Genomic DNA, 18,867 nt, shown 5'->3' with positions numbered 1-18,867 from the left:
AAGCAAAATTTAACATTTCTTACTAACTGATTTTAAGGTAAAGTGTTGGATTTAAAATGTCTTCCTAATTTCCATTAAGCAAGTCATAAATAAATTAGGATTTTTTTTTATGTTTGGTTTGTTCTCATATCATTACCTCTATTCTGTAATGTTTTTGGTTTAATAATTTAATATCTAGTAATCCATTTTTTCATGCAATGACAGTTGTACTAGATTAGAAAGCCATAAGCACAATTCATATTTGAACCTCAATGTACTTATATTATTGTTTTCTTGCTTTATTTTGGCAGTATACATATACATTTGTCCTCTTTGACATCTAAATTAGGTTTAGTTTCTCTAGAGATATTCCTCACAGCTTATATCCGTGTTTTCTGCAGCTGCCAGATCTGTCATCTTCTAAATCTTGAGAAAAATTAACCGATAAGATTCACATTCTTCCGTGTAACAAGCAGACTCTGTGGCTGTGGCAACATCCTTTTGTTACATAAACAATCTTCATTGCTTGTAAATGAAGGAATTTCTTTGTTTTGCTAATATGATTTTGCACATATGTTAGGCCACATGTATGTATACACAAGTTTTCTCCCTGGCATTATATTCTTCTGCAGTTTCTTCTACTGTTTGTTTTAAAGACAGCAATTGGGTTATAGAGTTATCAACTACAATGCAATTTGTAGAAATGTAGAAATGATTAGTTGGCTAATAAATTGAACAAATCAAATATCAATTACTAAACTAATTAGAATATCTATCACAAAGCCAGGACTTACTGATTAGAGTGTCAATTTCAAAAAAAAAAAAAGGCATATGTGTGTATATATTTAGAATGAAAGCAATGCTTTCGTTGTCTTAAAGCAATTGGTCACATTCAGTTTAACAGGAAATGTCAGTGCTTTGGTTCATCCCTTTTTGAAATGGAAGTGTGTAGAAATGAAAGCAATATCCAGTTTACCGGTGTTAAAACTGAATTCGATCCTGGGAGCTCACACAAATAATTAATAATTAAAAACACAGAGGAATTCTGGATCACCTCACAGTCATGTGTCACAAGTTGAAAAAGCAGTTGACATTCAACTTGATAATGTGCTATAGTTTCTAAGCACAGGAAGTGCACAGTTAAAACGCTTATGTAACTTTAAGTTTGCCTTATGGCAATACTGTTCAGTAATTCTCCTCTTCCATCTTGCTACTGTGGAAAGCACCTGCATTTTATAGATGGTTTCCAGAACAAAATAAGAAGTCCCAGAAAGCAAGAATGCAGTTCGTGTGTCCAGATCTTTGCATTGGCCCATCCTCAAACTATAATATAATTAGTAAAATACATAGCACTACTTATTCTGGATTCTTAAATGTAATGCTCTAAAAAAAGGAATGTACTTAACATGTTTTTGACTAAATATGAACAATTAAAAGTAACAATTGTACCTCTGTAACCCCAGGAAAATGCCAAAGTCCTCCAGGAGCGAGCAGTTGCATACATCAACACAGATTCTTCTATAGAAGGTGTGTCTTTTATTTTTAAATTCACTTTACTTCCTAGATGTCAGTTTTAATATTTCACTCTGTATCATTTCTTGCTACCAAAGCTGGCAAACATAAGATAGAGAATATGAAATTGTGAGTAAATGTAATAAACACAGAATTAAGTGGTGAGAGAGATCCATTTAATTTTTTGTGTTGTTTTGTTGTTGCAAGTAGTACCCTCTGTGAACTCCAGCCCAAGTGCACTGAGTCCTGAAGGTCTCCTGAAGGAGTCCAGATTAATGAATGGAGCAGTCTGGATTTAAAACTCTCTCTTGAGAAACTCTATTAGCTTAAATATACAATTACAGCTTTAATATATGCAAAGCAGTATTCCTTGTGTTGTACGTGCAGCTCCAGCTCCTTTTACTGTGGAGTAATAATATTTGGGGGCACTGTCATTTATTACAGTCTCAAGACAATTTGTGCCAAGGCCTTGGGCTTAGATTTTGTGGAGGTGAGAATTCACTTTGGTGCTTTGGGCCACTGCAGTCACCTATGTTTTGCTATGGCTGTGCAGAGAAATAGTTATGTATTACGGCAGGGCTCTCCTAGAAAAATAAGCACTCGGGAGCGTTTCCCAAAAAGATTTCCCACCATTATGGTGCTCACTTCAAATTCCATGAAGAGTCTGACATGCAGGCATGCTGCTTAGAAACTGAATTTTGGATGCTGGGGCCAGCACTTTGACCTAAATTGAAATAATGAGGACAATATCCCTCTTAAATTATACTGAGTTTTGTTATAAAAGGGCTTAATTTGCCATTATATGTGCTGAAATAATAGTCAGTGAAGTCCCATGAAGCTGTCCTGCATCATGACATCAGCTTCTTAAGGCATTGCTCTTCCCGTGTTAAACTCAAATTATTTGGGCTTGCTGTGTGTGAGTACAATGTATATTTATAGGCATATTTAAAAAATCTTTTTCTTTCTGTCAACTTATAATTCTGTCTGTCACAAAGGGATTGGAAGGAGTTAAAAAGCCAAACTGAGTTTCTAAATGCTGAGTTAGTATTGAGGTACAGGGAGAGGAGAGCTGTTCTTTCAATTATGCAGCCTACATGCTGTGTAAAAAGTAGAGCAGAATTTCATGCCTAGAAGATCTCTTGGATGAAATAATAGCTTTACAACTGTCTATTATTCTCAGCATGGATTGTAACACACATTTTTTAGCTGATTCGGAGCCAATGAACTGAAGCATTAAAATTTTGCTCCCAAATCTTGATTATTCAAACGTGTCTCTTACTTTATGCATTAAAGAAAACATGAAAGCAAAACACTGCAAAAGAAATACATAATAAGGAAAAAGAGCACCATGCTTCAATGTACTGTTTTAAGTATCTTAGCCATTTTTCATGTGACTCTAAGGATTAAAATCTCAATAGCTTATGCTTTATTATGGCAAAGCCTTCTCACCCCTCTTTGTTTTAGTCTGTGTGTGAGGGGAGACGTGTTTTCCCAGCTGCTGTTAAGTAGCTCTAGTCTGTAGAAAAGACTGCTTAATACTCCTGCCTGCCTCCAAAATAGTAATAATTTCTTTTGGATGGGGCCCTTTCTGCTAAATTCAGCATGAGAGACTCCAGATAGCTTTACACAGCCCTCAAGCAAGGTGGAAACTAGCTTGGTGTAAAATGTAGAAGCCAGAGCCTGGTGGTATAGCGGATATTTATAAGGGAATGAATGAAAACATTGCTCTTCATCTATATTGCCTCCTGTCTGGGTGAAGTTTAGTTCTGAAATACAGAAAGTCAGCTGTCTTGCAAACATCTTACTGAGAAGATGGCCTTGGCCTGACTTCCAGTTACAGATGGTGAAAGCATTCAGAAAGACCTCTTTATTGTGAAAGAAGTAGCTGCTTTGAAAGATTTCTTAAAAAGTATTATAAGGAGTATGTCTTTCCTCCTGCACAGTTCATGAATGCACTCACTTTATTTTTAACAACTTCTTTTTATAGGAGGTTACTGCTGCCTTCTGTTTAATACAAGTTTTGGGTAGCACGTGAATGAAAAGGGCTTGTAGCAAGTAAAGGAGACTTGGGTATGTTTTAGAACTATGGGATGGTTTGATTACATAACTGTGTTGGTACTATATATCCAATGCATCATTGTCATTTAGAGGCACTAGGTTACACAACATGACCAAATATGTGGTCTATTTCTGTATATATTCTGATAATTTTTATCGTAGAGTCAAGGAAAGGTTTGTGTAAGAAAGGACTTTAAGGCTTAATCCATTAAACCTTAGAAAATGCTGCTCATCCCAGCTGGTATGTAAGGGCAAGATTTCTGTGTCTGTGTTTCATTTTCAGGCAACTACACATTAAGAGTTGACTGCACCCCCCTTCTCTACAAACTCGTGTATAAACTGACAAAAGAGGTACAAAATCAGAGTATCTATTGTTTGTGACTTTCTGATCATGTAAAACTGCAAGTTTGTTGGATATAATATCTTATGGCTGGGCTAGAAGAGTCTTGATCCCACCAAAATCAATGGCAAAACTTCCTCTCAGTGGTGTACAATCCAGGCTCACAGGTCTTCAATATTCTTTGAAAGACTGGAAGGGGTATCTGACCTAACTGAAATATTATTTTCAATATAGCATACAAATGGAATAAAGACAAGATAATAAAATACTCAAGCTAGATCAATTGTCAAAGGGGGTAAGGAAACTCAAGGAAATAAATTGTGTTTTACATTTTTATTTCAAGTGCAGAATAGTATCTATTTCTTTCCACATTGGCTTGCTACCTTTTTTTTCTTGTCTGTTTGTTCCTTCTAAATCTTCTCCCTATCTTGCTGAGACCTGGAGATACTGTGGTATCAAAAGATTGAGTGGGTCTTACTACAAGGCCAGATGTGTGGATTGTAGGCCTTCACTGAGGCACGAAATGTTATTGGCTGCATAAGGAGTTAACCAGATGAGGCACCTAGCATGAGCCATTGCACTGCCCTCGTTGAGTGAGTAGGAGCCAGTACTATCCTCAGATCTGGATTCATCTCAATTAACTGAAGGCATCTGTTTCTCAGTTAAGAAACTCAGGCTTCTTTTAAAGGCAGTGGCTACAAATAGATGCCTTTAGAATGAGATTTATCTGACCAAATGTGATTGTCCACTCTTGTACGTACAGACTTTTTTTCTTGATAACTGTTAGGGCAGCAGAATCTGCTGCTGTAACAGCACTTGGTCAGATGGTTCCAGGTGTTTGTCTCCCTTCTTACAAGAATTGCATTCATTCTGAGTTATTTTCAAATGCAGTACATTTTCTTTTAACACTGGAAAAGCCTTGGTGTGGATCTGGGATAGTTTATCTAAGCTATTTCTGTCTTTTTCTTTTCTTATATACATTTTATTTTCTTATCAACTCATTTTATCTTACTTTTTATCCCTTTCAGAGGAAGAAGCTGTATTTGTTCTAGATTTGCTAGATTTTAGCCATGACACTTCACGCACTGAGGGGCCATTCACTTCACCTGCAAAAATTTCTATGTCCTTAGTGCTGCAGGATCCTGATTAGAATAATTTATTTTTTATCTATGGCAAGCCGCTTATCCAGGGATCTGTATATCTGCAAAAGATAAGAAGACGAAAAATGCTCTGGGCTAAAACTACTACTTTACTCTTTGATCTCAAGTCCACATTCAGCTGATACTGACTTTGGGTAGAAAACTTCCATTACAGTATCATATGAAATCTGTGAGAGACTGGCATTTTTGAAAATGCTCCAGTCCAATTTCAAGCTTTTAACAGCAGAAATGTATTATAAACAATAGAAAGCCTGCAAGCTACTCCATAATCCCATACTGTTACCTTGCTAAAGAGTTCCTAGCAAGTACATTATATTCATGCACACACTTCACTGATTCATTATTAAGAAGCTGGATTTGTGGTAGGGAGTTGTCAGTGAAAAATCTGACTGTTCCCTCAGTTCCTTAAAGCCACTGTTGAAAGGTCCTGGTTCTCTGCTTCTGTCTGCTTTTTGTATTCAAGGAGACTTTTCTCCTTTTTCTTCTGTCATTTTGTTTCTCCAAGGAATCTCATCTGCAGTATATATATATATATATATATATTTTTATAAAATATATATATTTTATAAAAAATAATTTTATTATTATTATTATTATTATTATTATTATTATTTCACTTTCTAAATAATTTTGAGATAATCCATTTCACATTTTTCTAGCTAGCACTTTTTTTTTTTTTTTTTTTTTTACTGTTAAATCTAGGCCCCCTTCTCACTTTCATTAAAAATAAATTCACAGTCCAATTGAACTGCAGTAGTTCAACTGGACTGTAGTTTTCATTTCCTAACATCTTTAATTTACCAGTGTCAACGTGTTACCAGAGACCTCCAGCAATCAGGTTATGAAACCTTTCTCCAGAACAGTTATACTCAGAATGCTTATGTTTTGATAGACTATGGGAGAGGATTTAGAGATACCTAACTAGGGGTGCATTTGTTTTTTAGAAAGCATTAAGTAACTAGATGTACACAGCAAGGCCTCAACCTTTTAAGTCTTTGCGTATCTTGGTAGTCAGTTTCTTGAACTACCAGAAATCCTGGGCACCTCAGGAAGTCTCAGTTTAATATAAATGGAACTGAAATGTTCCATACACTGTGCATTGGGCTTTTTGACGGGACGGATATTCATTCAGAAAGGCCAGTATACAAAAAAATGTTAGTGTAGATGTGGGTGGAAATTATGCATGTCTGAAGGAAGGTGATTTCTGATCATATTAAAAAGTCCAGCTTAGCACATTCATCCCATGATCTCTCTTCTCTTCTTGGTTTTGAGTGAGCCGCTTCTCACCAAAACATGCAGGGTACACATGAAGTGCTGTGCTTAGGGAGTTCTGCACTTAAAACGTGGTAGTCAGCATGCAGGTGGGATATTGAGCTTTTGCCAGTCTTTTCTGGCACTGCTCTACTACTAGGCTTTAGAAAATTTGTTGACACCAGCCAGCATTACAGTAGTCTGACTCCAATTTCCATGTTCTATTTATCACTCCTCTTCAGGTAGTAGTGAGCTTACATGATTCTAGATTTGGATGTAAGTCAGTACAAATAGTATGTTTTATTAGGCTCTCAGTGTTGTGTGAAAGAGCTGACCAATGGTTTTTACATAACCAGAGCTGTCAGAATAACATCTGTACCAGAGCATGGAGTACTTCTATTCCCATATGTCAGAGTTCAGCTTGTTTTTATGAATATACCATTTTCAATTTAGCCCTAGAGCTTGACCAAAATGCCCTGGAAATGACAGCAGACAAGCAGTTACTTCACAAAGTTGTTATTATTCTGCTTGCTGCTGCCATAGTCTCAGAAGTCAGAACTCCTGGGATTTTCAACTGGAAGTCTGTATATTTTTCAGTGTAGAATTTAAGTCCTTACAGTACTGTGCAACCATTTACTTTAGCCATACGCATTTATGTTTTGTATTTGTAAAAAAGATTTTCCCTTGTTCGAAAAAAAAAAATCCCAATCCTCCTCCATCACAACCAATTTTATATTTAAATGACCATGCCTGGCTTCAGCCATAACTATTAAAGGCTGCTAAGTGTAGCTGCTAAGAGACTAGGGACCAGAGTGTTTGATTTGTAGCTCTGCCACAGATTTCCTAGCAGCTGTGGTTAACTAATTCTGTACTGTTTTGTAGTTTTCCCATCAGTATGATGGATGTACTTAATAATACTTACCTTTTCTAAAATGTTTACACAGTTTTCCATGTTTTTAAGGTAGGGATGGGAACTGAATTTGTGCATATAGTGTCTTGCACGATGGGACTCCAGTCTGGTACAGCTGTAATACAGTTAATGACTGTTTTTGACCCTTTCTTTTAGCACAGTTCCTTTGTAGCCTTCCTACAGCAGAAAGCAGTCACGTTTCAGGCTCAGCCTGTTGGGAGAATATTAGTACAGCACGGGGCAAACCTCCAGTGGCTTAGGCTTATCTTCTTCCTTTGCCTATGGAAAAGAACACAGTTGGGCAGCCTGGTTGCTGAAGCAGCTCCGTAGCACTGTATGCATGTGTACATATATAGTGCTATAATTAGGTGTGAAGAAGTTGCAGAAATCCCCAGGATTCTTCTAATATCCCCCTAAAAATGAAGGAGTCCAGCTAGTGTCCTGTCTGTGGATGGTTCCTAGTGCCTGTGAGAGAGTGTTCACAACTGGGATCTGTAAGGGTGGGTAACGAAGGTAAATAGTGTATGACTAATGGCTTGCACGCAGCAATCGTTTAGATTAAGAATGATTCAGATAGCTGTAAGAATCTCCTTTGAAACCGAATGGAATTAGAGGTATTAGAGATTACAATCTTTTCCTCTCCAGATTTTAAGCCCTGATGAGGGTTATGAAAGTAAGTCTCTTTATGAAAGCTGGCTTGAGAAAGACCCTACAACTGAAAATAATAGTTATCCCAGGTAAGCTGTTAATCTGTTTTTTCCTTCCTAGTATTTGCAGCATATCATAGCATGGCTACTCTCCAGAATTTCTCAAGAGGTGCTGTTGATGACAGTGGTACAAAATTTTTTAGTTCACGGTGACTCTCTTAACAATATCTTTTAAAATAAAATAAAACCTTACGGCATTATTTTTTTAAACTCCATTAGTAACATCTATGCCCACTGCAAAATGAAACCTCACACTCTTTAAGGGCCTTTTATTAATAGAAAAATAAAAGGTTTGGAAAGCAAATGTAGAAGTGAAGGGCAGAGAAAGAATTTGGAATACAGTTTAGTCACCCTAGTAGGTGAGATAATATCAAGATTATTAGGATAAGCAAATGTTTTTTTTTTTTTTAAAAAAAAAAGAAACTGCCTAGAACAGTAATTAAAAAGCTATCATGATACTTAAGTTTTGTTTATACAATGGAGATAGATGTAATACATTACAAATCCATATTTGAATGTATTAAAACTTCAAGACATTTTTGAGTTTGTAATTGGTAGAGCTAAATGTTACTCACAATATAGCATTACTCATGTAAGGTAAATAGAATGGACCCTCTTGTGATTTAACTAAAATATTCTATATATATTACCCTATCTTTCAGGCCTTGGTAACATGAATTTCTAGATTCATTAGACTGAATAAGATTTCTCCCTGTGTAAAAGCTACCAGATTTGGCCCTTCTCAACTGATACAAATAGTTTCATGCAGTAAGTTATACTAACAAATTTCGCTAGATTATTTTTTCTTTTTTAAATGGGAAGCATCAATTATTTTCCTGACTAGACATTAAAACTTAACAAAAATCTTAAATAAATATTAAAAAAAACCCTTAGAATGCTATATTTGTCTCTACTATTGTTTATTTTCTTTTCCTCTGTCTTGCCACATCTACCCAGTAGATGGCAATATTTACTTTTAAGTATTGAATGCTAGATGTATCTTGTGTGGTGGAAATTATTTACCAGACTTTGACTGTAATGTAGAATACATTAAGGATATAAAAACATCTGTCTTTACATACATTGCTTCCCAACTCATATTAGTGTAGGAATAGATTATTAATAGATTATTAATATTTTAAGATTGCAGAGGCTTATCTGATGCAATTCTGCAGCTCTCGTGACTGACAGTGCCCACACTGTGTGCTTTTTTCTAATGTGGTCAGTGTCATAATCAGGGTTAACACCTGTTAGAGTTAAAGATCTGCCTAGTAATACTGGATGCTGGTTTAGTGTGTAGGACTCAAATCAGCTGGACCGATTAGGATTGACACTTGTCTGGATTCTGATCTTACTACTGTCCCTGTAGTGCCCTTCAGAAGCCTTGACCTCCATTTGTTTGAAAATCTGCATTTTGCTTAAATTACTACCCTATTATAAAATAAGTATTCTTACATAGACACATTTTCTTTCCTACGTGTAGAATAAACAAACTAGGATCAGGCAGTGATTTTGAAGCCTACTTTCAGCGACTGGGAATTGCATCAGGCAGAGTTCGTTATACCAAGAATAGGGTAAGTGGTCTAAACTGCTTGAAGAAGTTTGATAATGCTGAGCAGTTACCTTTTAAAATCAATTATTCATAATTAATATAATGCTGAAATTGAAAAAAACTTTAAAGAATCTTTGACTGTTTTGTGTATCAGTGCCATCTTTTAATGTAACAAAAAACTAAAAGCTTGGAGAATAAACATTTTGGAATGATGTGTACATTCTGTGGGATGTCTAGTTCTTAGGAGGATATTTATAGAATGTGAATGGAGATGCAGACTTCATGCCGTCGTACTATCAGTAGCACCCATAGTTCAGATATTTTCCTTGATTCTGTTCAGAAAAAAAATGCACAATATCCAAGGGGACTATGATTAAAGATCTCTGCTATCCAAACCCCCAGACACTTTTCATTTTTGGTGAAAGCAAATACAGTGCAGCTGAAGGCAGGTCAGTGCAGATGAAGAGAAGGAATTTGCTCACTTTGTCTTGTGTGATAGTCCATTGATTAAGGTTGTTTTAGTTTCATAAAATGAACATAAAAAATAAGAAGGATAGAAATTTGTGCTCTATCGCTTTTTTGATCTGGAAGTTGTGCAAAAACATCATAGTCTTTATGTGGTCAATACATCCCTTAAACTGCAGTTAGAATACAGGACAGTAACAAATTTACTTGCTGTTTTTCAGAAAGCTGACAAATTCAGCAATTATCCTGTTTATCACACTGTGTATGAGACTTTTGAATTAGTGGAAAAATTTTATGATCCCACCTTCAGGAAACAGCTAACAATTGCCCAGTTACGAGGCCAACTGGTTTATGAACTTGCAGATTCCTACGTCATTCCTTTCGACTGTCGAGATTATGGAGAAGCCTTAAAAGGATATAGTAATAGAATTTATAAATTGGCCAAAAAATATGAAGAAGAACTGAAAACTTACAAAATATCATTTGGTAAGTAATACCTACAGCAGTACTTTTTGAGTGTATCAATTAGAAATAGCAGAGACACAACATACCTGTTATACTCCTGAATCTGAATTCCTACCTTTTATGTTTCAGCTATGCCATGACAATAAGGAAAGAGCCCTCCAAGAAATTTCATTAGTGTAAAACATATTATTGTCCAGATGAGACAGTTCTAGTAACTGCCAGGCATCTTATTAATTATTTACATTATTATATGGCTTATGAGCAGTCATGGACTACAGCCAAAGGCAAAATGTGGTCTTGCCCAGGACCAGGTACTTTTTTCAAACTTAAAAAAGAAAACAGGTTCAACATTTAGGGCTACTGGAACTTGGGAGACACAAGAGCTCATCCCTCCTCAGCCAAGGATTTAATCTAACTTCAGACAGCTTCATTATTGTCTCTGTCCCCAGCTACCTATTTTAGGTGATAGAAGCACTTCTCTAACATGTCTGCATAAGTACATTCATTTGTTGAACACTTAAAAACATTAAAATGAGGCATATAACATAAGGAGGCTGCATAGCACTCTGGGTCAGAGGCTAGTGTAGCTTCCACGGTCATTTTCTTTCTCTCTCTCTCTTTTTCTTGCTTCATTCACACCTTGTGCTTTTACCTAGGATGATTTTCAGTCAGTCCTATCCCACTTGACATTTAGTAAGCCCATGGTTTGGAGACTTAAGCTAGCTTTTTAGAGGTGCAGTAATCTCTAGAGATATATGAAAAATTAAAAGTATCTCAAATTGAATCCTCATTTGGGAAAAACAAAAACATAATTAAAACCTTCTTACAATGGGCCTAGGTGAAAAATTCTCAACAAATTTTAAAAGAAAGATGCTTGTTTTGTAAAAAGGCCACTCAAGACGGAGGAAACCTTATGACATTATCTGGTCTGAGATTTTGCATAGCACAAGGATTTTTCTTTCAGTAAATTCTTGTGTGAACTGTACCATATATCTTAGAACAACATCGTGTCCATATTTTCCACTTCCATTAATAGAAAATCTCTCAATTTTTTTCTTAAAATCATTCTGCTGATAAATATTTTAATTGTTTGGGTTTTATTCTCATTTAAAATGCACATTTTTCCAACTCTGCCTTCCAGCAAATGCATCTGTCTTTGTTCCTTTGTCAACTAAATTTTAGAAGCTATCTTTTTTTGGAATTTTTGTTCCCCAAGTACCACTTAGCACTCTTGTCCATAACTTCATAGACATGGCACTTTGAATCATTTATTACAAGGCATGTTTTCCAGTATTTTATTATTTTCATGGCTCTTCTCTGATATCTGATCATCTTTAAATTAGTTCTTAATTAAAATTTTACCTTTTTATTTTTCATTTTATTCTGTTGCACCAGAATGCATTATAATGTGTGGATGTTTTTGCAATACTGTGAAAATTAAAATTCATTTCAGTGAGCATTTTCATGGAATTGCCTTTTGCCGACACTGAATGACAGAAAACTGTAGATTAGGCCTGAATAAGTCACACAAGTGTCTTTGAAAATAATAGATATAATAGATAGATAAAGCTTTTTTATTTGCCTTTGGATTCACATTTCAGCTGCTTCTCTGCAGCAGTGAAGGTTGGAAACCTTTTTTCAATAAATATTTTCATTTATTCATATGCTCTCAGGAACTAATGTTTACAGGAAAAAAAGAAATGTTGTGTTAATAATATTTGCTAAAATAACCAAAACTGGCAGCACTGAATAGCTAGTGAACATGAGCACAAATTTTCGTATATCCTTTCAGATGACTCTCATTTTTTCTTTTAAATCTCCTACTACTACTTCTGAAATATAATCTGTTACCACCAGATAGCCATGATATTAACAAGGGCAGAACTCCATCCTCTAGCAAACTTACATCTGTTGCCCTGTGGAAATGCACAGTTGTGGACAAACGCGAAATCCTCACTCTCACAAGGCAACCTTGGTCTCTAAATACTGCAATCTATAAACAGGTTGCAGGGGTAAAATCTGTGCCTAAAATCGTGTAAACTAAACAGAAATGTTAATACAAGAACAAATAAGTTTAAAGTGATGATGAATGAGTAATTTTGCTGGAAATCAGAAGAGCAAATGAAACTGTAGAGCAGCTTTCAGCAGGGGTCTTGGGAACAGAGAGCCTAAGTGATTTTTTAAAACCGTTTGTTGAATTTGTAAACATTTGTAGGTCATGGTTGCTCATAAGCAATTAGATGTAGGAGATGACCTGATCATATGTGACATGTTCTTGTAGGATCAAAGAGATGGAACATTGGTTTATCTGAAGTTTTCTGAAACTTGTGGGGAAAATGTACAAGTTGTAAAACTTCCCTCTGTGTAATGGACTTGTGTTCTTGGTAAGGTCAGAAATTCTTCTCCCCGTACTGTCCACCTTTTTCTTGTTCTACAAAAATTAATTGTAGAAATTGACATTTTTTCCTAGGTCTGTTTCAAACAGAACCTTCCACAGAAAAATTGTCACAGCTGCTATCAGCAGAAAGTTCTGCTTCTTTGGCTAGGTTGGTACACAGGACTTGGATATACTACTAAGGACAGAGGAGGAAAAAGCAACTGAATTTACCTGCTAACCATGTTAGCATGTAATGAGGATTAATGAACAAAATCCCGAGGCTTGAATAGCAGAACTGTGGGATGGTACACAAGGTTGTGGCAAGGCAACCTTGTAGTCTCTATAGGGCAAGCATGGAGCAAGCATGGGACTTTTTGATACATGTGGCAGCTGGTGCCTTCACTACTTTAAAGCTACCTTGGCTGTTGTTATGCACTATGACAATCACTTCTTTTATGTCTCTGTTAATTTAATATGCATATCATACTCATCTAGTGTGATATGAATAGATGTTTGATGTTCCAAAAGGAAAATCCTGCTGTCCTTGAACAACCTGGGGGAAGAGCTAGAATTTTTAGTCTAAGTCAGATTTCTTTAACTAAACACTGCAGTGCATCACTTTATTAAAAATGAAACAGCAGCATTTTCCGCTTGCAATTCCAACCTGTCAATTCCTTGTCAGGGAGAGGCCAGATGTATACCTGAGAAAGCTTTACCGAGTATTCTACTTTGTTGTTGGCATAGTTGCTCAAGGTCTTTGTATATTACTGCTAATAGTGCAGCTCTTTATAAGTCTGCAATAGAGAAACTAATGAATTCTAGGAGACAACAAAATTAATAGAATTATAGCAACACTAAGAAAAGTATTAATCCCCTCCTGCCCAACACTGGGCAACCAAAAGATATATGGGGTTCAGCAAATACTCTGAAATTTTGTCAAATATCTTTCCTTTTCTAGATTCACTTTTTTCCGCTGTGGCAAATTTCTCAAAGGCTGCTGCTGAGTTTCATAGGAGACTTGAACAAGTTGACATGAATGAGTAAGTGAATCTGAAGAAAATATATATATCCATTTTAATACTGTTCCATCTATCATTTTTCTTTTCCTTGTCCAGGGGCATTCCTGAAGCCCTTAGACCTTGGCTAGAGAAAAGAAGACAAAAAGACATACTGAAATCAGTGCTAGGTCCATCTGGGAGAGGACTACAGGATTTGCTTTTAGTATAGTCTGCATTTCTGGTTTCTCCTTGCTCAACTTTTACTGATATGATTAGTTGCTCTGATTCCAGTTCATCACATCTGCCTTAGCTACCCAGAGCAGTACCTCTCGTTCCAGTGACTACCCAAGGAGTTTAGTTGACTAGCATAGACTAGAGTCCTCAAACTCTAAGGCAGATAATAATCTGCTAAAATGAATTCTGCCTTTGATGATGGAAAGTATCAGCTGAAGAGCTTATTACTATTATAAGCTTGTCATTTAAATTATTATACTAAATGGAACAGCAGGTACTGGAACAAGTTAAAGTGGGATTGAGCTCTCTATTTAGATACCTATACTTGCTGTAGGTGACACCACTATTCATATCTCAGTACACTGAGATCTAGACAGCCCAGTCAGTGGAGCCTAGTGGGTGACTTAGTTCATCCTTAAAGAAACAGGATAATGCTCCAGAATGTCCAAGACGTCCACATGGGGCTTCTAAACCTATGGGCTCTATGGGACTCCCATACCTTTCAGGTGCAGTGCCTGGAGAACATGTGCTCCTAGGCACCCACTATGGTACCGCATAGTTATGTTTAGGCAGCTGAATCCCATCCTTACTGGTTGGTCAACTGCATTGCTCTATGGGGTGGGAGCTTACTTATCTGGCTTCCAGGGATACACCTGAATCCAGATTATCTTTATCTTTACCTAAATCCTACCCTTCCTGTCCACTCCTGTTAAGCAGGATTTTCCAAGTGCCATTTAGTACTAAGTAACTTTCTGTTGCTATCCTAAGGTCTCCCATTTCATTTCACATCATGCCCATGAAGTCCTGCAGTTGAGTTTTGCAAATCATAGAATTGGTAAGGTTGGAAGGGTCCTCTGGAGGTCATCTAGTCCAATCCTCAAATGAGTGGCCCATACAGGGATCAAACCTGTGACCTTGGCAAGTTATTAGCACCACGCTCTAACCAACTGAGCTAAACCTAACCCCTGAATCTTAACACAGAAATCCTAATGCACTAGTATAGCATATGTTGAATATTTCAGTTTGCAAAACCTCATCTTGTTGCAAAATGCATTTTAATCATTTTTCTGTTCAAAGAAAAGTGTTTGAATTAAACTGAACAGTCATATTTCTTCACTATGTGAATTTCTCTGTTTTCTGCAGTCCAGTTGCAGTGCGAATCATGAACGATCAGTTGATGTTTGTAGAAAGAGCTTTTATTGATCCTCTTGGCTTACCGGGCAGGAAATTTTACAGGTGAGGCAACAAGTTACATAACCAACAGTCTGAGGCACTATGTTTTGCTAAGTCAATCCCACCCTGACTGGCTGGTCAGCTGAACTGCTTTATAGGCCTTTTAGCTTGACAGATTCTATTTTAGGCATAACCCAGTGAGTAGAGAACTTCGTTTATGAACTCTAAGGAGACCTCTTTGCTTACATCAGCCTTGAAATGCCTAGTTCCCATTCTTGGGTCTGCCAGTCTATATTTATTAGCCAACCTATTCAGTGAATTTTATTTGCAAGTATGTACTACCAGTTCTGTTATATCTAGTTCTTTTAAACCTGTACCAAGTAAGGATTCAGTAGCAAATCAACTATTTGGAAAGAAAGAAGAAAAGAGTTCAGTAAAAAGGAAAAGAGAATAAGAACAGTTTTGTAGTGAGGGTAAGGTGAAGAGAGAAGTCAAGAAATTAGATTGAGGAGAGTGACCTTTGAGTCACCTTAGAGCCTTGATAAAGGCCCATTAAAGCAGTGCTGCAGAGTCTCATCTTTCCCAGCTATGGTTGCTTCTGCAGCTGTTCCTACTAGCTGAAGTCCTTGGCTATTTTTTCCTTTACATTTTCTCTCTCCAAGCGTGTCACCCTGGAGAATGATAATGTTGTTTGGTGCATCACACTGGTGCACTTTCTATAAGCGCATTTATCAGTAGCACTTGACAGAAGCTAACTCTCAGTGTCAGATATGTGACTACCTCATTTTACTCAGTATCCCCCTTTTCCTAATGACCAGATATATCTGACTTACTGACTGATGGCTTTCACAACAAGTCAGGAGTCCATCAGGCATATAGAATTCAGTCATCCCCTTCCTAAGATAAATTGTCTTTCATGCTTTTGGAAGAATGTAATATTTCTTTCTTCTAGAAGTTCTTCTCCCTTTGGTGTTAGGGTATCATTTAGAGCTGGTCAAAGGTTGTTTTTTTTTGGGGGGGGGGCTAGCTTGTATTTATTAATTTAGTTTTAGTATTTGTTTTGATTTGGGGGTATCTTTTACATGATGTAAATGTGCTTTATTACTTCATATGAGCCAAAACAATATAAGAATAGGGCTGCAAATATTCTTTCATTAAAAAAAAGAATTCAAAATTAAACCATGTTTTTGCCCACTTTAGTTCCAGTATAATCACTTCTTACCTAAGAGATCTGTAGAATTCATGCTCTTCTCAAATAGCTTCCTCTATTTTTTTTAATCTCTTTTCACATTCCTTTTGCAGATCTGCCTAGCATCATTCCAATTGTTTAGTTATTTTCTGAGGCTTCTGTTCCACTTTACTTAGCCCATCACTGGGTTTGTTCCCTGTTCTACTTAACTGCCACGTTCATTCAACTGATGCACTGAGCTCACCTCTGCAAAGGCTTAATATGGCTCCATTCCTAAACAGACAAATGCAGTGCTTCTTCCAGGGAGAAGGCTATCTGTTTTAAATCTGTCCCCTTTCCTATAGATTTTATCCTAAGGGTTGGTTCATGCTGTCTTTTTAAAGATTGGTCCCCCTGGATTTCATGTAGTGAGTGCTGATCTTCATATGATTCCTAGCTGCTCTATGTAGCACACAGATTTACACCATTCCCTGCAATGAATATGCACTCTGTTAATGGTTATTTTTATTTACTGTACCTTTATTTTTTTCTTTCCTCACAGGCATGTCATCTTTGCTCCGAGCAGTCACAACAAGTACGCCGGAGAGTCCTTCCCAGGAATCTATGATGCCATGTTTGATATTGAAAACAAAGCAGATCAGCATGGAGCCTGGGAAGAAGTGAAGAGGCAGATTTCCATTGCAGCTTTCACAGTGCAGGCAGCAGCAGGGACACTGAAAGAAGTAGCATAGGATGATGCTTTTGAAAAGCTCAGGCAAACAGCAAAGTCTAAAGTTCACTGCAGTGGTCCTACTGTAGCAACATAGTCTCTTCTAACTACCTATCACTTCTTTCCAGCCTTCTGAATACATGCAAATGTTCTGGTAGGATGAGCAAGAGCTTTGTGTGTCAGAGATTTGTGAGCTAGAAATTACTGCTTCTCTAGTACTGGCAAAACTGTAGCTTTAAGAGAAACACTAGATGAAAGCAAAGTTTTAGGGAGGAGAAAAACAATTAGTTCACAATTAGATTTTTTGTGAAGGATCTGCTGATTCTGAGGTCTTGATTTTTTGGACGTACAATTACAAAACCAGTTATTTGCATAGGTGTCTGTAAATCTTATCATCTGTAGCAGTGATCAACAGCAAACATTTCAAAGAAAAATATCAGTGCTCAGCAAATATATTTTTCTTCTTCTAATAATGACTTCTATAATGTAAGACACTGAAGCCATTCCTTCATTTTAGAACCCCTTCAGTAGGGCTAGTGAGGGCTCATTTGCTTTCTTATCTTGAAGAATAAACACATATACACATATATAGATATATGTAGAGACCCTTTTTTTGAAGGGAGTAAAAGGGCTACTAGACATGCCTGGTCATCAGAGAACACAGCTGTTTTTTTGCAGAAACCTGATTTCTCTGTATTTTACAAAGAGACTCTTGAACACTAAGTGTCTACCCCTGTGAAAATCACTGTGCACCTCCCTGCTTTATTCAGAAAATCTTACTTCAGAAATCACAGACTTAGGGGGATAACAGAACTGATCTTTCTGTTCCTTCTGAAACTTTCACTAATCCCACAGCAGTGGCAGCTGTTGTTCCTTTTTCCCTGGGAGTGCTATTGCTATTTCACGCAGAGGTGTCACCTTCCAACTGAGGGAGATGGAGGACATTGTCACTGCACAGGGTGATACTAGTGTTGGCTGTGCAAAAAGGGGAATGGAATTTGCAGCATGTCTTTTTTGATTGCTTCAGGCTTGATTTCATGCAGTAGTTCTGCCTTCTGATAAGAGCAGAAGTAAGTTTTCATTAGGAGCTGCATATACATTCAAGGAGAAATTCAAATGCATTAAAATGATAGTAGTACAAAACTCTTTAATTTACAAAAAAATTATTCTTGTTCAGTTGACTTTTGTGTACTACCTATCCATCTGTTTTGCAACTAATAAAATGGCATAAAATTTTATTAAATGCATTCTAATTTGTGGGAACTGGTAATAACCAATTTCATGTCTTAAGTAAAATACATTGCATTTTTTTCGCAACCATAAATTGCAGCAGGCCATAGTGAGAATAATTTTTTTGTTTAGGGGGAGTACAAAAGGTGTGGTAAAAAAAAGGACAGAATTAGAGAAACAGAACAGTGGACATATAACTGCTTCTAGGCTGCAGAAAGAATTGTTCCCATCTCAAACAATGTCTTGAATTCAGCCAAGGAAACCAGAAATTACTATAGTTCAGCCCTTTAGGAAGTTGGTTTGTGGAAAAATGCTACCAAGAAAACAGCCTTTCATTGGCATCGTTTCTAATGAGCCTTTTTGAAACACAAACAGCTGTGTATCTATGGAAATTAGGCTCCTAATTTACTGTTAGAATTCCCTTCTGCAAATCAGGCATTAGGCACATGAGAGAGAAATAAGTAACACTTCTGCAGCCAGTGTTTTATCTCTCCCATTTAAGTGAGCTAAGTGTTTCACCAGTAAAGCATACTTCCTCAGTGCAAGTTAGTTTCTACA

General features: G+C 36.7%; 1 protein-coding gene across 2 annotated transcripts in view; it reads left to right on the top strand.

Annotated features, from left to right (window-relative positions):
• Positions 1-18,301, top strand: part of NAALAD2 (N-acetylated alpha-linked acidic dipeptidase 2) — a 33,950-nt gene extending 15,649 nt beyond the window's left edge. For both annotated transcript variants that reach the window (XM_062577965.1, XM_062577973.1), the window contains 8 exons: positions 1,443-1,506; positions 3,833-3,900; positions 7,856-7,947; positions 9,401-9,491; positions 10,156-10,420; positions 13,735-13,816; positions 15,152-15,244; positions 16,912-18,301. In XM_062577965.1, the coding sequence (XP_062433949.1) occupies positions 1,443-1,506; positions 3,833-3,900; positions 7,856-7,947; positions 9,401-9,491; positions 10,156-10,420; positions 13,735-13,816; positions 15,152-15,244; positions 16,912-17,101 (945 nt within the window). In that variant the 3' untranslated portion in view covers positions 17,102-18,301. The remainder of the gene's footprint in view (positions 1-1,442; positions 1,507-3,832; positions 3,901-7,855; positions 7,948-9,400; positions 9,492-10,155; positions 10,421-13,734; positions 13,817-15,151; positions 15,245-16,911) is intronic.
• Positions 18,302-18,867: the final 566 nt, after the last annotated feature.

The sequence above is a fragment of the Rhea pennata genome, chromosome 1, assembly GCF_028389875.1.
Source record: "Rhea pennata isolate bPtePen1 chromosome 1, bPtePen1.pri, whole genome shotgun sequence".
Lineage (NCBI taxonomy): Eukaryota > Metazoa > Chordata > Aves > Rheiformes > Rheidae > Rhea > Rhea pennata.
This window is presented reverse-complemented; position numbering and strand designations above follow the sequence as displayed.